At 41.9% G+C, this 22,604-nt stretch overlaps 2 protein-coding genes across 5 annotated transcripts; one reads left to right on the top strand and one right to left on the bottom strand.

The window, feature by feature from the left end:
• Window positions 1-6,057: 6,057 nt before the first annotated feature.
• Window positions 6,058-14,466, top strand: fsd1 (fibronectin type III and SPRY domain containing 1). Of its 2 annotated transcripts, XM_035647182.2 has the most exons (13): window positions 6,058-6,250; window positions 7,087-7,182; window positions 7,324-7,455; window positions 8,331-8,432; window positions 9,216-9,238; window positions 9,679-9,800; window positions 11,107-11,316; window positions 11,407-11,505; window positions 11,700-11,847; window positions 11,961-12,043; window positions 12,213-12,464; window positions 12,765-12,853; window positions 12,951-14,466. In XM_035647182.2, exons 1-13 carry the CDS (start codon window positions 6,236-6,238, stop codon window positions 13,059-13,061), a joined length of 1,482 nt encoding a protein of 493 aa, XP_035503075.1. In that variant the 5' UTR covers window positions 6,058-6,235; the 3' UTR covers window positions 13,062-14,466. The 2 variants fall into 2 exon arrangements, with proteins under 2 accessions (XP_035503075.1, XP_035503076.1); XM_035647183.2 differs by lacking the exons at window positions 9,216-9,238; window positions 9,679-9,800 and having other exon boundaries at window positions 8,333-8,432.
• Window positions 12,087-21,119, bottom strand: LOC118317971 (signal-transducing adaptor protein 1). 3 transcript variants are annotated; one of them, XM_035647184.2, is made up of 13 exons: window positions 20,908-21,119; window positions 19,465-19,536; window positions 19,261-19,380; window positions 19,105-19,161; window positions 18,790-18,938; window positions 18,233-18,364; window positions 18,053-18,122; window positions 16,767-16,869; window positions 16,552-16,638; window positions 15,707-15,754; window positions 15,537-15,587; window positions 15,305-15,427; window positions 12,087-15,191 (listed from the first exon to the last, which is right to left on the bottom strand). In XM_035647184.2, the coding sequence occupies exons 1-13, from the start codon at window positions 20,992-20,994 to the stop codon at window positions 15,139-15,141; spliced, it is 1,152 nt and encodes a 383-aa protein (XP_035503077.1). In that variant the 5' UTR covers window positions 20,995-21,119; the 3' UTR covers window positions 12,087-15,138. The 3 variants fall into 3 exon arrangements, with proteins under 3 accessions (XP_035503077.1, XP_035503078.1, XP_035503079.1); XM_035647185.2 differs by having other exon boundaries at window positions 18,233-18,352; XM_035647186.2 differs by lacking the exon at window positions 20,908-21,119 and adding an exon at window positions 19,856-19,970.
• Between the last annotated feature and the right edge of the window lie 1,485 nt (window positions 21,120-22,604).

The raw sequence follows: 22,604 nt of genomic DNA, 5'->3' as shown, positions 1-22,604 counted from the left end.
CTCTTTAAAAGCGCTCGCTCACGTCGCAACATATCACATGGAGGGAAAAGTCATATCAGTGTCTCTAGACTCTAGTTCTGTATGTATTATTTAAAGTTTGGGATCTCTTTTTTTATGCAAAAATTTAATTGTAATAGGCATGTTAATAGAGGGGCAGCCCTCTATCACACAATTTAAATCAAACTGTTATCAATTTTTCAAAAACAGTTTTTTTTAAGCATGTTTAAATGTAATACACAAACAAGCAGATAGTTCATTAAACTACATTTAGGCCCCCGATCACTATACATAACTTACATGGCAATGTATCTCTGCATGATTACATACGATATAAAACTTGTTGGCAACATATTGAATTATTAAAATGTGTTTTAAGAATTAAAGGCTAAAGGCAAAAATAACAGTTTGCACCTTTTTCTCAGAATGCACCATCTGCCATCTAGTGGCACATAATAGCTACTGTACAGAATATAGGCTCCACTCCACAGTCTACATAAAATAATAAACAAATGTCCAGTTTTTAGGAAAAGGCCTCCAGTGAAAGCTCCGTGTCTTCCTCACTGTTTGTGCCTCTGCTTGCCGTCGTCGTGTCTCCTGCTGTGACTCGGGGTCCAGAGGTCTTGGGAGGGAGGGACAATCTTCAGCTGGTTCCCCGGCAGACCTGGCCGAGGTGAGGGCTGTTTGTTGGCCACAGGGCGGGTGTTTGAATAGATAGGATCTTCTGCTGCATTAAAAAACAGTAAAAGCACGATGAAACACGCTTCCAGTTGTTAGGCCTCTCAGAGTTAATCTGTCAATCAAATATGCTGTACATATAGTGTACCTATAATCTGAAATATTATTTGTGTCAGTATGATGCTGTCTGAATGTGTGACCCTATTAGTCTTGGTTTGCAGCTTCTTCTTTTTTTAAAGATGCTGTATTTTGCCTTTTTTCTTCGAGATGCACATCATTAAAGATGTTAGAGGTTCCAGATGAAAGAGAATAACAAAATTATACAGTAAATGTGTTTTTGAAGATAGATGAAATGTATTTGGGGTAACGATTGATGAAGAAAGTATATGGTGACCTTTTGAAATTGCTGATTTCTTTTGCTAAGATTTTACTGTGTAAACAATTTTCTCATCTAAGTAAATGGTGTCAGGTTAGAAGTCCATTAGGCAATGTATGACCTCATTTTTGAAAAAAAATAAAATACACATTTATTTCCAGTAACTAAATTATCAGCCATTGCTGTAGTTCATATGCTCTGCCAATCAAACAATCAGTCTGGCCTGGTGAAAGCCCACCGCAAAGGCTGCTGCCTAAAAGTTCAAGTTTTCTCTCGTAAAAAAATATGTACCATTGTCCTCGAACTGCTAAAACCACATTTGTTTATAGTCACAGCACAAAACTTCCTTTATCCTGCAAAAAGCCATCACGCTCTCAAAATGTTTGACCTGCTCTCCAAAGGGAGATGGAAATGAATCAAGAAGTGCATCAGTGACGCTAAAATTTAAGTCATCTGTAAAGTCAAAATTAATAAAAGGCAAAGTAAATCTGCATGTATGCATGAGTGTTTTAAATAGCAAGTTGAATAATAACATGTCAAACAAAAAAAATATTTCAACCAAAAGCCTACATCCACAAGCTGACGTACACCTTTCCACTGTGTTGTAGTACTCAACGGTAAAGCACTTTACAGTTACTTTACAAGCTACATATAAAAAATGGTTCTCACATGCCAAAATGTTTTAATTTATTATTAAGATTTCTAGTTCACATATAAATTGGTGTAATGAGACAATAGTTGTTCTTGTGTGTTTTACATTACAGTTACTATACCTGTATAGTTAAAGTAATAAATAAATTAAAACATTTTGGCATGTGAGAACCATTTTTTATATGTAGCTTGTATCCGGTGCTCCATCCTCTGGGGCTACTTCCTGTGGCCAAACCACAGCCCAGGCACCCCGATGTCAGTAGACCCACGTACTTACCTTTGTAAGGGCTGAAGCCCGTTTAGTTTACACTAGCGCTTGACTGATGGAATTATTTAAACAATTACTCAATTATTAAAGTAGCTGCTGATTAATTCTGTGCCAATGTATTAATAAAATAAAACTTTCAGCTATGGAGAAAGTGAAAGATGTAAGAATAATTATGATTTGAGGTTTGTGCGAATACATTTTTTAAGGTTATTTTTGTTTTAGAAATGTACCTGCACCTCCCTTTCAAATAGAAAATGAATCAGCAAAGGTCTATATAGAAATTAATATTGTTTGTGAATTACAAACTGAAAGTGACAGATTACTGTCATGTAAACATTTTCTTTATGACACATAAAGCAATAAATGTGGTGGGTGGTGCGATGTGGGTGGATTTTTATCGGGGTTGCATCCTTTACTTCTGCAAATATCTGATGTTGTCCTCAGAACTGGTCCGAACAAACCCCCAAAATGCAGCCTGTCTCGTCTTGTCTGTGCTCTGTTCTAGAAATTAAAACCTTTGTGTGTTTTTTGCTCAGACCGCACGGGAGAAGACAGACAGCCTCAGCTGCATGTCCTACATTTCAAGATGACACTTTAAGATTGTCCCACGCTGTGCTGGTTAACTTTACAAAACTCTTTGCATGGTTGCTTCCACCAGCCATAGCTTGTGCAGCTCTAACTACCTGCTATCATATGAACAATGCCCCCTCTCACTTTTGTTCTTTCATTCTGAAATACCTGGCTCTTCCTCTTTTCTCCTCTTTGACACAAATCGATCTTGAACCAGAGCATTTCTGAACTGACGGGGTCTTGTCAGTTCGTGCCTTGCTTTACTTTTACCCACAGTCCTGCAGTTGCTCTTGTCTGCAGAGCTTATCCATAATCTGTAGTTGTTGTTTATAGAGTAACACAGTCAAAACAATTGTCTAAAACCCTTCAAACTGAAAAAGGAAGAATGGTACCTCTGCGTCCGCGGCATCTTCTTCTCAGCATGACACATGTGACCGGCAGGGCGATCAGAATAAAAATCGATACCCCCGACAGGACCCACATCCACCAGGTGATAGACCAGGGGTCTTCTGTGCGAGTGGGTGTAAGAGAAAAAGTGTGATCACATTTTTGTCAACTTATTAACTGTATCAAGGTATGTCTAAGAAAGACAAACAGATGTGACCAGTTCAGCAGAGAATCTCCACCTTTTCTTCCACCAGGAATGTTTGCTTTTGAGGCTGACACACACACACACACACACACACACACACACACACACACACACACACACACACACACACACACACACACACACACACACACACACACACACACACACACACACACACACACACACACACACACACACACACACACACACACACACACACAATTACGCTTTAACAAGCATTCATTTAATCATAGTAATCACAGTATTTATGAATATACTCTTGATTAAATGGTTTGTCATAATTGGTTTTATGGCAAGACTTAACTTTCTGCATTTCTAAGCAGCATATAAACATATTTATGCCTCTAGGATATCACAGGTAAGTGTTTATTAATGTACTTGCCTGTAGCAACTAATAGTATTAAATATGTTTCAAAAGTAAAGATATGTTGATATATTGACGAATGCTGTACATCCCTTTTAAAAAGTCATCACATCTGCTTACAACCACATTATGTTGTCTGCATATACTGTATATACTTACTAATAACTACTTGTGTTGCATTGCTGTTGATATTTTCATTAGAGGGAATCTCTTCTATGACTTTGCAAAAGTACCATCCGCTGTTCTCGTGTGAAACATTAGGTAAACAGTGTGTCTCTTCATTGTCTCGCCCTCCTCTCCACGAGTCCTGCCCGGTCTTCTCGGTGGAGGTGTTTGCAGAGTGGAAAGAGATCTTCTCAGAGATGTTGGTGGATTTATCGAGCGAAGATCCAGAGGGGTTGAAATACCACCGCACACGAAATCTCTCGTACTTGTCCGTCCGCAGACGACAGCGCAAAGTCATGGAGGAACCAAATTCAACCACCACTTTTCTCTGCATTTCATCCAGAATCACATATTCATGGCCTGTCACCACCATGACTGCTACTGCCACTGTAGATAGATAGATAGATAGATAGATAGATAGATAGATAGATAGATAGATAGATAGATAGAATAGTATTATAATTTGATCCTTATTCAGTTTGAAATTAGAGTCATTAGCTCTACACACAAATTTCAGTCTTTTCATTCAGTCTCACCTGTGAGCAGCACCAGAGTCGACTGTTTCAGCCACATTTCCATCTTGTCATGTGAGATGTGTTCTTCTTCTTCTCAGACTCACCCTGTCTCTGCTGCCTACTCGTCTTTACATCTGTCAGAACTAGATGCAAACCTGTGTGGGTGGGAGGAGGGGTTATTTTTTTCTATGAGCAAAAGTTGCTTGTACAACTGACTGTAGTGGAGGGGATATGAACAAAAACTTAAGATGGAATCTCATATGGGCTTTCAAAAAGAGAACCCGGACCAAACACTAAAGCACTTTTGGTTATTCTCCTAACTGAAAGACATCAAAGTGGCCCGCTACTGCTAGGCCAAAGCTAAAAATGTACATCCTGCACACTTCTGCAGACATATGTGCAGACTTGTCGTACTATGTACAGTGATGATATGAGGGGTTCGTGAAACCCCTGTGGGTTTTGGTGCAAGGGTGCGAACACACATTTTACACACAGTCTCCCCACTGTGTCTTGAAGGAGCACTTGGCTTCCTGTGAGAAGACAGAACTATGATGGGTAAATCTCCAACCACAACATACATAATGACTGAGAGACAACAGAAATCACACAAACAATACAATTATATTCCTTAAAGTGTGGTTCCATGCAGGAGACAGGAGATGATTACAGGGAAGCTGTAAAAACACAATAACCTCTGAGTTTGACATTTTATAGTTAGACATTATAAATGAGGGGTCTATGTTGCTCTGATTATCTGCCATAAAACTGTCTTTGCTCCACTTTAAGTCAACTGAAGGAGCATGATAATAAGTGACTGTGTATGATTATGACAGTGAAAAGTAATGAAGTCAACAAGATGAAACATCAAGTTTACAGGTGGTGTGTAACTTAAGAAACTTCAACCTCATGATCTTCAAAGTGGAAGTGGTAGAAGGGAAATAATCTCAAATCATTTGTTTTGTAGGACAATAGTTTACAAAGATTTGAGTGGGCGCTGAAACATAACTTGTCTACATCTTTAACGAAACTGAAACATACTATAAATTTCCTTGGTTACCTTTACTAAAAGTGTGTCATTTAAAAGTTAATTTATGTATGGATAGTAAGTAATAAAAAAGACAAACTAAATGAAGTATAAAACATTAAAATTAGCATTTCTACTACACAAATCCTCAACTTCTAAAGGACATGACTGCGTGTCTGGAGAAGACACTGAATATTAGTATGGGGTCCCAATACTGAGAGGCAGTGAGCCAACAATTTAATTTGTGATAATGTGTTGTATTTTATAACTTTATCTTATTGATTTTTCTTCTATAAAATGAACTTAAAAGTAACCAGTGAATATATCTGTTAGATAAATGTTGAGAATTGAAAAGTAAAATAAAATATATTAAGTAGTAAAAAAGGGTCAGAAATGTGTCCGTTTATGAATTAAACTTGAAACGCCCTCTTCTCCTCCCTTCTGTCAAACAAAAATATATTTCTGCTTGAGTTTTGTAAATATTTTACACATATAGATCTTGTTACTATTTCCATTCTTATCATATCCACTTTTATTGATTTATTTTTGTTCGAAATAGTCTCGTGTAGGCAAATAAACTACATTCCAGCACACAATAAAAACCCTCTTTGTTGTATTTACCTTCTTTTGTGAGAAATTACGTCAGTTTTATGACGTTATTTTCTTGATTGTTTTGACACAATTTTTGAAAAGCTAAAATAAACTCAACTAAGAAAAGGTTCTTTTGAAATAGTTATATTACTTACTGCTCATCTCTCCGACATCCCCTGAAGGCAGCATCGGTCGGACACGCGAGAGAAACACCAATACCCAGAATCCTCCTCTGCCGCATGCGCTCTTCGCACTACGGCCCGAAGGCGTTGGTGGTTGGTGTCCGTCCGAAGATGCGTTTTGCTCTCCGGCAGCATCAGTACCAGCTGCGCCGTGCGAATAAACCCAGAAACGCGGGGGACGGAGGAGGACACACCGGCGGTGTTAGCGGCTCGAGCGGCGCCGGTGCATGTGAGCGGCGAGATGGGCGACCAGAAGGTGAGCCGGAGCCCGAGGAACAGGTGTCTCTGATGGGGGGAGCCTTTCAGGGCGTAGTGTACAAAGGACGGAGGGGGAGACGCCGCGGAACCGGGGAGTGTGTGAATGCGGCTCGGGCTCGTGTTACACTGCGGCGCTGTTTGTTCTAACGGTTTGTCCGGCTGCAGGTGAGCGTCTGCTCGTTCGCGCCATCGACGACTTTTGTTGTCGGAGTGTCGGCGCAGCGGGGACGGACAGGGGGCCTCGGCGCAGCCTCTCGCACCAATAAACATCACACAGTCTCCCGTTCGGACGGGCTCGTTCCCAGGGACACGGGCCGCGTGAGAGGGGCGACATCTCAGAGGTGGAACTCGGTTGACAATCGACCCACTGTGGCTCCGGTCACAGTGGGTCGATTGGTCCTCTTCGAGTCGGCTGTTCGGTGGATGTGGAGCCGCATTATTCAATTACGAATGCGCATCCTTCCGCCCGTGAAGTGTCCTCCCTGTGCTCAGGAGCTAGCCCTCTCTGGTCCCATCTGGATCACATATCCAATCATGTGTAAAAAGGAGCTCACAGCCTAAAGCTGCTCGTGGCCTACACCACACACACACACACACACACACACACACACACACACACACACACACACACACACACACACACACACACACACACACACACACCGATCAGCTGCACTTCAGTTGATCTGCTCCAGAAACCTGCAGCCCCATTCAGCCTCTCACGGATGCAGAATATTCAACCATGCACTCATTGAAATCTTCAGATGTTTGTTTTTTTGTATTTCCAGGCAAAGCAAAGTATTGAATTTAAGGGATATTTTGTCCTTTGCACAGGAGTCTCTGCGTAAGATCACCCACACGCTGGCCATGAAGAATGACGAGATCTCCAACTTCGTCTGCACCCTCAAACAGAGCCTCGACAACCTGGAGGTACAAACACACACAGTGCTGCTGCACCCCAGTCTTGTTCGTTTTGATGCACAGTTTTGGCAGTTAGTCTCCGTTGATGCATTCATTCTGGCTTCTTGCCTACTTCCTGTTTTTACTCATCTTCTATTGTGACGACTCAAGGCAAACTCCGGCCGAGTGCAGGAGGACCTGCAGTCTGAGTTCACCTCCCTCCACGCAGCTCTGGACGAGATGAAGGAATCCATGGTGACGCGCATCAAGCAGGAGAGAGCCAGCCGCACATACGAGCTACAGGTAACAGCTGCCATGTCTGCGCTCACTACAACAAATGTACTTTAGTATGTATGTTTGTAAGGTGCAGTTATTTAAGCTTTTTTTCTTTTTAGAACAAAACGAATAACATTTTCAATTTAAAACGACTCAAACCGTGGTGGATTTTTCTTATTTTCTTCTCTCTCTTTTCTGTATCATACAAATTCAGTCATATCGTGATCATCAAATGAATCGAGTGTTTTAGTGTCTGACTAAAAATGTGTTGTCGGAGCTCTGACTGAAAATCAGGCTCAGTTGTGGAAACTGTAAATGTCACCAAGTCTGCTGCAAAATCAAACAAAACACAAAATTACATTACACAAATACACAAGTTAAAGACGTCTGGTCTTTGAAAAGACAAGTAGAGAAGTCAATACAAAATGTATTATAGGAGCATCTAAAAAAATATATATATAAAAAAGTAAAGTACTACATTTAAAACGTACTGGGCAAGTTAATTCTCAAGATAAGATAATATATATGTACCAGTTAAGGTCATCTTCAATATCAACTTAATGTAAAAGATGTGTTGGCCCAAATTAAAATGTAATTCGTTCACCTCTGGCTTTGTTGATTTCAGTACTCTTCATTTTTTTGTATGCCTATATAAATACCCCTTTGAGTTATAATTTCAACGCAGCCGCGATGAGATAAGCATTTTGAAAATCCCTCTCAGGTCAAAATATTCCCACAGTTCTGTCCTGATCTCTGGTACAACCACCCGACACCCTGCAGTAGCAGGACAAAACCACAACTCTCAAACGATGCCTGTGCAGCGAACATAATAGTCCCATTATGCCGAGGACGAACGGCCGGAGCTTTGCAGATGTTTGACTGTGACTTGATATTTTGCCCAGAGTCAGCTGAGCGCCTGCTCCAAAGCCCTGGAGAGTTCAGAGGAGCTGCTGGAGCTGGCCAACCAGACGCTCTGCTCCTCCGAGACGGACACCTTCACTCAGGTAACTTGAGCGACTCCTCTGCTGCTGTGATGCTACCGCACTGTTCCCCTGCTCGATGATTAAGACAGAATTTTTTTAAAGGAGACATATTATGCTCATATTCCGCTTCGTAATGTTAATTTGGCTTGTTACCTGAGAAGGTTTACATGCTCAGTAAAACACCAGTTTCCTGCAGCTCCACTTGTCAGCCTCTGTCTCAAACACTTGGTTTTAGCTCCTGTCTCTTTAAGTCCCCCCTGATGTCACCATATTACCGAAGTATCGGCCAGACTAATGACGAGCCTTTTCAGGAGCGCAGTTCCGGGAGAGGAGCTCCCTTTACTCCGGTCTTTTGGCTTTTTAACTTTACATAGCTTTTGCATACAGAAAAAACCCTCTAAAACATAACTAGAGGAAAGGGAACAACTGAAAATCCAGAATATGTCTCCTTTAATGATTGAGGATGAACTCAATATATATACAGTATATACCATATATATGATTTAATCTGTGGTGTCATTCTACCTGTTGATTTAAAAGTCACCTGCAACTTTGTGTGTGTGTGTGTGTGTGTGTGTGTGTGTGTGTGTGTGTGTGTGTGTGTGTGTGTGTGTGTGTGTGTGTGTGTGTGTGTGTGTGTGTGTGTGTGTGTGTGTGTGTGTGTGTGTGTGTGTGTGTGTGTGTGTGTGTGTGTGTGTGTGTGTGTGTGTGTTAAATGACATCGTGACGGGCTACAACTCAGTTTTCTCTTCGCTCCGTATCTCTTTTCTCCTTGTCTTTTCCCTCTCTGCTTCTCCTCTCCAGGCGGCCAAAGACATTAAGGATAGGTATAGTACTCAGCCATCCATTGCTTCCCTTTTGTCATAGCCTCCTGTAACCAATGAGCTCTCTCATCATATAGCAATTGCATGCATTCAAACGTGTAGCCACCACCACACCCATTCTGTTGACAACAAGCACTATGGAAAACTTTCCACGAGAGCCTTTTGTCTCCGTTTCCCACTGTCTCTTAAAGTCTGTACCATACGCTGTCGGCTCCTCCCTGGATAAACGCAGCTCCCTCTCCAGCTCTGCTCCCTCAGTGTTGATCAGGGTGATGAGTTCAGTAGTAACAGATGTCTAGCTAGTGGCCTTCTCTTAGTGAGCAGTACTAGTATCACCTGTTGTTGTTGTTTCCTCCCCCCTCTCTGCTCCAGTTGAATAATGCACCACGCTTGTTGTTTCCACCCGTGTGTCTCTGTGTCTCTGTGCGTCTCTTTGTCTGCAGCGTGACAATGGCTCCAGCCTTTCGCCTCTCCCTCAAGGCTAAAGCCAGTGACAACATGAGTCACCTGATGGTGGATTTCAGCCAGGAGAGGGAGATGTTGCAGGGCCTCAAGTTTCTCCCAGGTCTGCTCCTTCCCTACAGAGACACAGTGATAGAAACTGTGCGAGAGAGTTTACACCAGCACCGTTCTTGTTCTTTACTCCAGTATCTCCGTCTCATGACACTTTATACTTATCCTCAGAGAGAAATGTGGTATTTTCTGACCCACTACATTTATTTAACAGCTCCATTTGCTAGATATTTCACCAGCTATATTTTTTCTCCCACAAAAAGAAAAAATAAATTTTCTGAAGCCATTTTAATTCTACTGCAGCAGTGCACCTTAAACTTAAATTGCAATTCAACATAAAGAGGATTTTTGATGTTTAAATAAAATTAGATAAAATAATCTTCGCCATGAAACTAACCATTTTACAGAACTTTTACTTAGTTTTGACACTGTACTTTTACTTAAGTAACTGGGCTATGTTGTGATATCTGAAACCAATCTTTGTCTATGTGTGTGTGTGTGTGTGTGTGTGAAGGTGTGTCCAAACTTTTGGTCTGTACCAAAAACCATGAGACCTTAGTTATTCAGAGTGTGGGCCTTTGTTTAACTGCAGTGTTACACACTCTGTCAGACAGGCAGCCTGAGAGACTGGCTTTGAGCTGCTCCACTTATCAGTATTGCATGTTTTAAAGAGTCAAACAACAGGCATCGTGTAAGAGTGCGCCCACAGCGATGAAACCACAGAGATTTACCTCCCATCTTTGCAGTTGTGTGAGACTTGTTAACCTCTTAAGAGAGCTGGTGTGGTTTTACAGCTCATGTTTTCAGAGCAAGGGTCGGCCTCTGCTGAAAAGCTCCGATAAAACCGCGGCACGCCGCCTTTCAGCACCTGATGACACACAGACAGAGACACAGACAGACGAGCGGACTAAGAAAGTTGCGGCTTAAAGAGCCAGATATTTTCTGGCAGAAACTGTCAGATATCAAAGGAAAGAGAGAGAATATTGGACCTAAATTTGAACATTGGCCAGAAAAACGACTCCTCTATTGTTGCGTTGTGTCTGCGCAATGTATGAATTGAAAAAAGGTTCATGAACATCGTAGCCAAAGCAACTTACAAGTGGAAAATATACTAGACTGTGTCCCTACCAAGTTGTTTCTGAAATTGGTGGCAAAACATTGGTACATTGTTCATGTAGAAGTTTATTTATTGGTTTTTTTAGACAACAATAATAACTTATAGAATAAACTGTATAAAAGTTGGAATTGGACATTTAAATCTTTCCTTGAATTAATATTTCAAACTGACTGTTACTCTACAAGCTTGATTGTGGATGTCTCTCGTAACAGAAATGCCATTTCTTCTCTTGCACATTCAGTTCCCGCCACTCCAGAGATCCAGGTCTCAGAGTGCCAGGTGTGTGACAACACGGTGTCTGTAGTCTGGACCTTATCGGAGCCCGACACTAAGATAGACCACTACATACTGGAGCATCGACGGACAAACCACGAGGGTCCGCCACGCATCAGAGAGGACTACCCCTGGATGGTGGTGGAGGGGATCCGAGTGATGGAGCACACACTGACGGGTAGGAGAAGGACTGTGAGGAAACTTTTGGCGTTTGTTGTCTGAACTATGATGAAAGTAATTCTTTTTTTTATTTATTTTTTATTCTCAGGTCTGCGTTTTGACACCCGCTACATGACGTTCAGAGTGAGAGCGTGTAACAAGGCTGTGGCAGGAGAGTTCTCTGAGCCAGTTACACTAGAAACCCATGGTGAGAACACTGGGCACATACAGCAGGGACATGACTATATAGGATGTTTAAATAATTCTGATGAGTAACAAATTGTATGAAACCGCTGTAGGGGTCTCTGGTGATAGAAATGTCAATAATCGTGCTATTTATATATTGTACCATGTTCACATCCTGTTAGCTAAAAAAATATCTGCCTCCCATTTCATTTCCAGCTTTCACCTTCAAACTGGACTCTGGTTCGTCCCACCAGAACCTAAAGGTGGAGGACTTGAGTGTGGAGTGGGACAGCGGTGGAGGAAAGATACAGGACATCCGCAAGGAGAAGAACCGGACCAACTCTCCGATGCACTCTCCAGCCAGGTTTGTCTTTCAACCTGGTGTTTGACTAAAGACATTGGTATAAAAGACACAAAAATAAATCTCAGATATGTTAAAGTTTGAGAGTCTCTGCCTTTTGTCTCGTCTATAATCAGGTCAGCGCTCATGTCTCCTAAGAGGGCACCGACAGCCCGTCCAGGCCGAGACAGGTTTACAGCAGAGTCCTACACAGTGCTGGGTAAGAATTTGCTCTCTGAGTAAAACAAAACAGACTAGAGTTGTAGCTTTTAGCAGAGCTGAGATACATTTTTTTTTATTGTTATCTAGGCACAACAAATCTACTTAATCTACTCAATATTGATACTGTAATGCCAGAAAGGTATAAGCAGGCCTTTATCTCATTGCAGCCGACACCATGATCGACGCCGGCCAGCAGTACTGGGAAGTGCGGTTTGACAAGGAGAGCAAGGCCTTCGCCGTCGGGGTGGCCCTGCGCAGCCTGGGCCGCTTTGACCAGTTGGGGAAAAGCGGCGCCTCCTGGTGCATCCATCTGAACAACTGGCTGCAGCAGAACCTCACGGCCAAGCACAACAACAAGGCTCGGACGCTGGACTGTCCCATCCCGAGCAGTATAGGAGTCTACGTCAACTATGATGAAGGTAAGAGAGGGTCGGTGTTCCATCACGGACAGAGTCACTGTCGGTCTGTTGAACCCACTCCTGTGAAGGGTTGCAACAATCTTGATCAGAAACTCTTTTTTTACAATTTAAACAATTATGAGGATTGATTTTTTCATGACTCTGTATGGAATAGTACTTTTGAATATAAATAAACCAAACTAAACGGTTAATTGATTATTTAAAGAAACAATTGACAGGTTAATGAATAGGAAAAAGTTAGTTGCAGCCCAACTTTTTTAATATAGTACGCGTTTGATTTGTCTTCTTCATTCTTTCCAGGTGTACTGTCTTTCTACAACGCCAAAACTAAGCAGCTGATGCACACCTTCAAAACCAAGTTTCCGCAGCCAGTCATACCAGCTTTCATGGTGAGGAATGGTTCTTAAGAAGCCTCTGCTGTCTCAACGAACACCCTGTGACCTTTCTCTTTTGAATAACTGGCTGTCACTGTGCTGCCCCCTGCAGGTGTGGAACGGCAGTTTCTCGGTGGTGACGGGCCTGCAGGTTCCCAGCGTTGTGCAAAGCGGCCAGAGGAGGAACAGTAACACTAGCAGCTCTAATGCCAGCCTCACCTAGATCCCTCCACCAGCTCCGCCTGATCACAGTCACGCGTCGCAGAACATCTCCTCTGCCGTGACTACGGTCAAAGCCATATCATGGAAGAGTTACTAGTCACTGGCGTCTGATGGTTTAGCCTGTTTCCTCATGTCTGTGTTACAAGACAACAAAAAAATGGTTTTGGGAACACGTGGGTCATCAGAGCCCTCAGTGGCACTGTTCTTATTGATTGCTTGGGACACATTAGGTGTAGTCGTACTAGTTTGCCACTCTCTACACATTCATTTAGCACTGTCCCGCTGCTGCTAGAGCAAAGATTTAGCGCTGGCCGCTGCCCTTCCTTCCTTCCTTCCTTCCTTTCTTCTCCATCACCAAAACTGTCAGTCGTACTGTCATGCAGCCAGCTGCAGGCGCAGGGTCAAAGCCCTGTCCTGTCTGCTCTCTCCCTGTGCCTTCCATTTCATTTCCAAACTGATTGGCCAAATAGAGCAATCGGATCCGTACCGTCATGCAACTATTTAACAGCAAGACGCAGCCTCCCTAGTTCAATTTAAAACAATGTATGGTGTCAGTGTCAGTATAACCTATCGTAGCTTAGTGGTAATAATCATCTACTGAATCTGCCTTTACACAACATAACAACCTGCTTTGTGCTGCTCAGTAGAATTGAGTTCATCACTGAATCAGGATTCATTCAACCCTTAATGAACACTCATTATGGATGTTGCAGACTTCACAGTATTAACTACATTTCTCTTTGTAGTCAGGACCCACACTGCAAGTAAGACACTGGATCCTTCATCTGACAGCCACACTACACTTTCAGAGGGAGTTCTCCTCAATTCAACGTCTCGTAGTGGAGGCATAGGTGCTTCAGACACGGCTTCAAGATTTTGGAAATGACTGTACTGTATACATTATATTCACCTCATTGCACCCTAATGCTTGTATGTATAGTATGTATGTGTCTATACCTAATAACACCACTTTATCTGCAGAGAGATCCAGTTATGAGTAGTGGGCTGACTGTAGTCCAAGAGTGACAACTAGCTAGTCAGTAGCTCCAGCTAACTAACTGTGGTGTGAGAGTTGATCAGGTTTGGCATCCACCTGGGCAAGAAACGAAGAGCGGTGAACTGTGGAAATTGTTTACTGGTCTTTTGAAGTCCTCATTTGTGGCCTGTGCGACCTCTGAGCAGCGTCCGTGTCTTACGTTACCCATGGTAGTCTTGCTTTGCCATGTTGCCCCCTCTGAATGCTTCTCCTGAATAACTGTAGCCTGCAATGCTTTAAAGAAGCGTCCAGCTGAGATTTGTTACCTTTTGTTTCACGTGCGGACAAAAATGTCCCAATTTATTGTAAATAGTTGAATTTTTTTCCACTATAATGTATCAGCCATTGAGGTAATAAAGGAGTGAGAGCACTTTGTTCACAGATTTTCAACAAGACAAAAAAAAGAAGGTAGAGCAGATACAGAACATGGGTAGACGGATTATTTCTATCTAACTTCTGCATTGCTCGTACGCAAAGTCACTTGTTCAATGTGTCTGATTTGAGGTGATCAATGATAGTGAAGGAGTTCGACTTCACTGATCGACGTCATTCTAATACAGGATTTACTGTAATCAGCAGGTAATTTCTGTGAATTTGTCTGTGCTCAGACACGGCTCGAAGTAGTTCATTTTGTGCCATATACTGTGTGTGCACTTATGTACATATAAACATCACATGCCTATGAGGCACAACATGTATAAAAAAAAGAATTATGCTGATACTTACAAAATTAAAACACTGAGGAAAATCTGATTGGGAAAATAGACGCCATCGTCAACTATAAATGTACAAGAGAATCAAGGTGAAGATAATGTGACATGTACATCCCCCTTTACAGTCGATTCATTTGCTAATGAGTGCCAGAGAAGGGGGAATCAATAAAGTGTTAATCTTCAGAGGCCTCACTGCTGACAGGCCGGCCTTGTGGAAACGGATCGTCTCTGTCCCAGTGTGTGAGTTGGCCTCGCAGGGACAGACTGGGAGGGGGCTAAGTACTGGGGGGTGTGAGGCAGACGGTCACAGATGTTGACGGCTGAAAAGATCACTCCGGACATTTTGCCTTTTGTCCAAACTTGAGTTTGAGCTCTGATATTGCTGCGACACAAAGTAAGAGCATAATAGACAATGAGCTTTTTATATTGGAACAACAAAGTCAAATGTGCACAAATTACTGCATAAAGAAGGTAAAGGTCTACACGTGGACTCACTCTGTCCTAGAGGGTCTGTGTGGCTTCTCGACCTCAGATCTCTGTTCGTGGAGGAGGTGGCCGAGTGGGTCGATGTACTCAGGGTAAATTTACGAGGAGCAGGAACTGGAGGTTTCTTTTGTTCTGTATGACACAATAAAAAAAACTTGATTCAAAATTAAGCAGCGATTGCAGTGCAGCGCAGCAGGTCAGTGGGGTGTTCTGAGATGGATAATAAGATAAAGGCACTTGCGTGACAATGCAGCAGCTGGGTCCTCCTCCGTCTCTCTCTCTTTCTCCTCCACTGTTTGAACAGAGACATGAGTTGGCAACAGCCATGGAAAAAATGGAGTCATACCAGTTTTTTGTTTGCAAGACAGAAAATCAAGAGAGCGATTGATGGCCTGGTAGCGTTAAACTCACCCTCAACGGGAGTCGGTGCTCGTACGGGAGTCTTTATTTTTAAAGTATCTGCAAAAAACAACAACATTTAAATATAATTAACGACTTAATGATCACAGGGTTAATATTAAGGTATATGGCCGAGGTAAACAACAACCGCTGTCAGTGATATCACCCTAACCCTGCACTACAGCGGGCTGACCAGAAGCCAACTGGTTGAATGTAGTTTTTGAAAACAAGCATGAAGAGAACAGTATGCCTAGTTAACAGGAAGATATTGAGTTAGGCCTGCGCTGTGGGGATTGATCCGTTCAACTGGCCACAACCAGAACACAAATGTCTCGTGCAAACATTTTAAGGGCTCACCGAGCCATAAACACTGGGAATCACTCCTGCAGACGCCTAATCTTGTTTGCTTGAGTCAAGTCCTAAGCAGAACAAAACTCTGTGGAGGAATTTGTACCTGCTCGATAAACAAGCAAACCATGAGTGATTGCGTGGGTGTGGGCGAGTGGACAAGCAAAGAAAGTGTACCTCTATGCGATTCCTCTGAATTAAGAAACTGCTACAGATGCAGTACCTGAAGTACATGTTGTAGGTTCTAGAATATAAAATAGAAGATTATGCCAAATGCTATGAGTTCTTATGAGTCTTAACATCTATTAATAAAGGATTATATATTGTGACACAAGGAATAAACTAAAAGTTGTATTTCGTGTCAGTGTGACACAAGACCCAAGATTAGCTCGTCTATGGAGGAGGAGTTTCCTCACCTGAATACCTGAACATGTCAAGGGGCCAGAGCAAACAGGTCGGACAAACAATGTTAACATGTTTGTATGTTTTTGTATTAATAGACAAAGTACCTGGTTTGGGAGGCAAACTTCGCCGGGGATTTGACAGAGCTTGCTCAACACTTTTTTCTCCATTTTCATTATCAGACCGAATAAAAACTGTGAGGAAAAAAAAAAGATAAAGGAAAAGAAAAAAAGAGCGACAACTTACATAAGTCTTTGGTGAGTGGCGTAATAATTACAGAAGAATGAATGGAGTGACAGAGAACATGAGTCTTTCTACGCACAGATGTTTTTCTCATACTCTTCCTCAATGATGAGAGGAACCAGAGCTCCGTCAGTCTTTTCTACTAAATGGTTGATGACATCACTCAGTGTGGCACAGGGGACCTGCACAGAGAACGGCTCGTCATTAATCACGTTTGAATAATTCACTTCATACAGCAACTCGTTCAAACAGCGTGTTTGGTCTCTGACCTTGACAAGCACGACACACATGAAACTTGACTCATTAACCACAACGTGTGTGTTCAAATTCTTGCACTGTTTGAAATGTAGGGTTCTTTACTTAAAGGGGCAGTAGGCGATTCTAAAGCGTTACATGGCTGTCGGTTCTGTGTGTGTGCCGAAAAACAATCGGGGTATTTTTCGGTGCAGCCCTGGCTCTGTAAATCAAAAAAAACAAACACCAAATGGCTCGAGTCGCACCACACAACACTGCATAGTGCAAAGAGACTAACAAGCTCTCTCCAAAATCGTTTACTGCCCCTTTAAGTGTAATTATTTCCAAGAAGGATATCACTCACACACACACACACACACACACACACACACACACACACACACACACACACACACACACACACACACACACACACACACACACACACACACACACACACACACACACACACACACACACACACACACACACACACACACACACACACACACACACACACACACACACTTTATGCCAGCAGTAACTCATGACGATGGCAGCGAAATTTGAGCCCCATCCCCCACTTCCACAGAACACTGTGACTGTGTCAGGACAATCATTTTTAATGCTGCACTCAATCAGAGGTTCACCTCAACCTCCAATAAAACACTCCAGCTATCAAGTGCAACTGGTTTGTTATTTCCTGGTCTTCACTGTCGAAAGTTGAATCTCATTTACAAAAGTTAATCACGGCAGATTTATCAGGTCATAAAATGGCAACGTCCAGGGGATTTTTTTTAAATCCTCAAAAGGGCTTTCGTTTTTCAGATACCCCTACCAGAGGTAGCTCAAAATGCAATGATAATTTAGATTTTCATGAAATGGGTGGTCGGTTGTAACAAAAGTATAAATACAGCAAAAAGTGGTTAAATTGATCAACATATTGAATCATACAATAGATGAAAAAGTCCAAAGCTGCCTTCTGAAAAAAGCAGGTGGGACATGGCCCTTGTATCCCCCCTGTAAATTGTCCGTTTAATCCACGGACAATGGTCAATATCACTGATAGTTTTAACAGAATGACACTGCAGCAGGAGAAGTACAGTGTGTAGCACATTTTTTGCCACTTACAGGATTGTCCACATCAATTGAAAATCCGCCTTCTTGTTTTCCAGTCACACGGTAGTGACTGAATATAGCACTGATGGAAAAACACAAGACACAAATGAACAGTTCAACACTTTATGGAATGTCCAACTAAATGTAATGCCACCATACTGATCACGATGATGCGTGCGTGCGTGCGTGTACCCATCATGGTCCTGTCTGGTGGTGACAGAGAAGGAGGTTCCCTTACTTCCAGGCCTCAGGAGCATGTTTCCTCTCTTGCACTCCTTCTCGAGCAGCAGCTCAGCCTCCAGACGCGACACACTGTGGTAACAGCTGCAGTGAGCCACAAGACAGAGCGAGGAGACAGGCAGAATAAACATCACTCGTCAAAAACTGAGCTCAGCAGCTCATTATAAAGTGGTTCATCGGAGTTTGTATGTATCGGAAGAAGAAAGAGCGTATTAAAACCTAACGCGAAGAGTTTGAGCTTTTTCTGTACTGGATGTTGGTCATATTGTACCTTTCACTTATATATACCCTTTATATATAACCTGTATATAACCGGTATACCCTTATTTATACCTATTCTTTACCTATTTTGTAGGAATAAAAATTCAGAATTGGAAAACCAAAAAGGCATGTGGGAAAGAATCCTAATGAAATACTACCGGACCAATGAAGACCTATTGGATTTCAAAATGCTTTTTACATACATTCATTTTGTCATGTCAAGTCATTCGGGTCTGATCAGTACTCACGGTGGAAAGTTTACTTGGAGGTTGATGTAGGGGCTGGAGGTGACTTCAGGTGGATCAACGTGTTTTAATCTTTCCGTCTCCTTGTCTACTGCCTCTTGTAGCATGTGGAACTGACCTGGTAGCAGGTTGAGGGAGGGGGGCACTGACAGCTGCAGGGACACACACAGTTTCTCATTTATTAGTGGAAATAGTACTTGTCTATATTTGGCCTGATATCAATGCATCCAAGCATCTGTCTCTATTCAAACATTTAAGATAATTAAACGTTTACTGGTCTTTCTCTATAAAATGAGGTTAATGTTATGCCCCACAGACCTCAGACACAGAGAGGATGTAGCCCTTCCACAACTCACGGGCCTCTGTATTAGGAGCCTGTAGAGACAGTGGAGAAGAGAAAAACTGTGAAAAAACAGGAATTATCTTTAGGGAAAAAAAGAGGATGACTTGCATATTTTCTTTATGTTGTCTCACGGTGAATTTGATATTTCCATCTTGCATCTTGAGGATGATTCTGGCTGCATCCAAGTTACGATCCAGGCTGCTGTCGTCTGTTACCGAGATCATTCCCCTGAGATCCACTTTCTCTATGTACTGATGTTACAAACATATAGTCAGAAAGTGTTTTGGGGAATAATCCCAATCGTGCGTTTCATTTACTAGCCTCAAATAACTTACATCAGCGTCTCTCTTCTCGTTGAAGAAGAAGAGCATGTTTCCACACAGACACGTCCACAGTTTCCGGGACGTCTGCACAAATGCACATAGAAACAAATTAAAATACTAAAATACAAGACATCAAACTTAAAAAACAGGACAAAACAAATACAAACACGACAAGACGAGTATCAAAGAAGAGTCCAAATTTATATTTGTCACAATTAAGGATAATGAGTAGGTGAGTAGGACACAATCTGTGCAGCTGAGATTCTTGATGAGTCAAGCACATTAGAAATGAATGTGCGCTATAAATAGTGCTGAACAGGTTGGCCCCGAGAGGAATCTGGTGATTGTAACGGCGTCGATACATTAATTTTTGTGTAGGAGTGTAAGAAGAATTTAGAATCACCGTTATCTGCTACCGCAAAACTGCTACATTTGCAAAGCCTGCCTTGCCAGGTTGTTTCTTTACTTTTCTCTGTTTCTGGCTTGCTCGTATCTTTATGGCACCAAGTGCTGAAAAGCAGTCAGACCAGTCGCAGACACGGAAATGTTGCTCACCATCCGCTGAAAAACTGAAGTCAAAGTCCACATAACTTACAAGAAACAATATAGGCTGCTCCACCCACAGAAAACAACACTCCCCTCATATTTACCAGGGGCTGTTCAAGAAGCAGACCACTGTTTCTTAGAAAGCTATTAAGCGTGCCATTACACTGCAGTAACGTGACATGAGGCACAATTTGTTGTGGGTCAGTGAATGAAAGAGTGAAACAGTTATTAAAAAAGGGGTCAACCATGTAGAATATTGATGTCTATTTCAGCACTGCTCCTCTTCTTCACAACAGCACAGATCAACTTATGTCTCAAACAGGTATTGAAGGGCTCTGACGTGTGAAACGTATCAAAGTTGACGGGAGGATTAAACAGATTACTGCCAACTTCTGCCCATTGTTGAGATGCCAAGAGAGAGAGAAGCTACTGTCAATAACAACAGTTTTCCTATTTCAATAACTGGTCATTCATTGCTGCAACAATTTGTGAACTAATCAATTAGTCGATGAAATAATCGACAACTATTAATAATTAATATAATCAGTGACTATTTTGTCATTCAAGCAAAAAAAAAGATCAACGTGTTCCAGCGGATTTTCAGTGTCTCATATGAAGGAAAACTAAACATCGTTAGGTTTTCTTGTGTTGGTTGGCAATCTGAAGACATCACGTCACGCGTCAGGGGTCTTCATTAATCGATTCATCGAGAAAGTTATTGACAGATTGGACAAAGAAAATAATCAGATAATTGATAATTGAATTCAGGATTTCTCCTAAAATGTTTTTCTTTTTAAATTCCCAATAGTGAGTGTCTATATTTGCAGTCCATTTGTGCCATTTCATTTGTTGCACGCAATACCCTAAATGAATCTGTGTCAATAAAACAAATCTCTGCTCATGAGTTACCTTGTCTTTGAACGACCTCTTCTCCAGGTAGCCCTCATAGTAACAGGTAGGCAGCTGGGACCTCTGTCGCCCTGTTCGCCTGGCCATCGGGAGATGCTCACAATAAAACAGAACTAACGTGCGGATGTTTCTCTGACTATGTGGTAGACTCCTCCATGAACATAGCAACAGGTTCTGCTAGTTCCTACTGAACTTACCTGGTGAGGGAAGAGGCAACATGTCTGGCACTGCGATGACGAGCGGCATTGTCCTTGATGCTGATTGGCTAATGGGTGTAGTGGGTGGGCCTTTCCACAGGTGAGCTTACTTGTGACGTAATTGAGGTTTTTCTCCAGAATGGAAAAAAATGTTTGTGTTGGAGGCCTCACTGAAACTAAGAAGAGAGACAGTCAAACAAAAAAATACATATTTTTCTAAGTTTTAAAATGTACAAGAAATGGGGGGGAAAAAAATCCTTATTTGTTTTTAGTTGTTTAGACCTAATGAGCTGGAAAACTTCTCAAAATGGTGTCTTGCATGTTGCCAGCTTTTGATCTGCGAAGACCTACATGTGAAGCTGAGCAGTGACATTAAACGTACTGAATCTTAAACGCAAACATTTGCTTATTCAGTGGAGTCTAATTTATATCATTAGCTTATAGCTAACTCAGTCTGTTTTATGTTATTATCTTCTACAGCGACTGAGTGTTTTATATCGTTAGCTGATAACCTAACCGAGCCTTCCCATAATCTGTTGATAACGAACCATAGGGACTTTATCTAGTGATATGATATGACGTCATAGGAGTCTAGCGGTTGGTATTGTACTTTGTGTTATGGTCTAAAATTATTTACTGCTGTGGCTGAACAGTTTTGTAGATAAGTTTGTTAGTTGACTGTGAAATAATGATTTAATATATTTGTAAAGGGTGAGAGATTTGTTATTGGGTGATTGGTAGGTCAATGTCACCTTGATGTACTGGGGAAACCTAAGCTGAGTGAATCCCATACAGCTGGACTCTCACAGGGTAGTGATGTTGTGTTGAATGTGAATGATGAAGTAAAGCAGGGACTTGCTGATTGTCATGAACTTGTAAGTTCATTGTCCATACTTCTGAATAAGTGAGCGACCTGAATGATCTTAAAAGACTTAGTGAGCTGTAGGGATGATGGCCCCCTCTGCTGGTTCTGTCAATGGACTTGGATAGCAATCATTTTGGAGACTGGGGTTTATTGTGTTGTTGTTTTGTCTCTTAATTACGTGTGAAAGTTTATCTTCAGACCTTGGAAATGGTAGCTGTTTATTAGTGATGGTCCGACCACTATTACCACTCCAGAAAAGACTCAAAGTTAGAGCCAGAGTTCGGATTGTTTGTCAAACTACTGTTTCCAACCTGGCAAAATAAAAATATACTGGCGGCCTTTAAATTAGAATGTTTTCTTGCAGTCTCGACGGGATATGGTATAGGATAAAGAAAATCAACTTTAATTTTCAGTTAGAAGCCAGTAATTCATCAATCAATGAAGAGAAACCTAATCAATGTGTCTGTTATTATCATCGACGTGACCGTTTCTTGGCCTTAGAATGACCCAAGGGTTCATGACACTGTCACGTTATTACCGTGGGTGTACACAACATGTTCTTCTGATACGTCCAGAAACGTGTGAATCCATCAGCAGTATCACGCGTTCACTTCCGGTATGTGCAGCTGCGCAGC

This window comes from Scophthalmus maximus, chromosome 13 (genome assembly GCF_022379125.1).
Source record: "Scophthalmus maximus strain ysfricsl-2021 chromosome 13, ASM2237912v1, whole genome shotgun sequence".
Classification (NCBI taxonomy): domain Eukaryota; kingdom Metazoa; phylum Chordata; class Actinopteri; order Pleuronectiformes; family Scophthalmidae; genus Scophthalmus; species Scophthalmus maximus.
This window is presented reverse-complemented; position numbering and strand designations above follow the sequence as displayed.

What these genes read in the sequence shown, in the direction of transcription:
- LOC118317971 (XM_035647184.2), bottom strand. Translation starts at nt 20,994, where the DNA reads ATGGCCAGGCGAACAGGGCGACAGAGGTCCCAGCTGCCTACCTGTTAC. An exon ending in ACATCCTCTCTGTGTCTGAG is followed by an intron (nt 18,939 to 19,104) that starts GTCTGTGGGGCA and finishes GTGTCCCTGCAG; the next exon opens with CTGTCAGTGCCCCCCTCCCT. An exon ending in CTCCAAGTAAACTTTCCACC is followed by an intron (nt 18,365 to 18,789) that starts GTGAGTACTGAT and finishes GGCTCACTGCAG; the next exon opens with CTGTTACCACAGTGTGTCGC.
- fsd1 (XM_035647182.2), top strand. An exon ending in AGAGCCTCGACAACCTGGAG is followed by an intron (nt 7,183 to 7,323) that starts GTACAAACACAC and finishes TGACGACTCAAG; the next exon opens with GCAAACTCCGGCCGAGTGCA. An exon ending in AGACGGACACCTTCACTCAG is followed by an intron (nt 8,433 to 9,215) that starts GTAACTTGAGCG and finishes TCTCCTCTCCAG; the next exon opens with GCGGCCAAAGACATTAAGGA.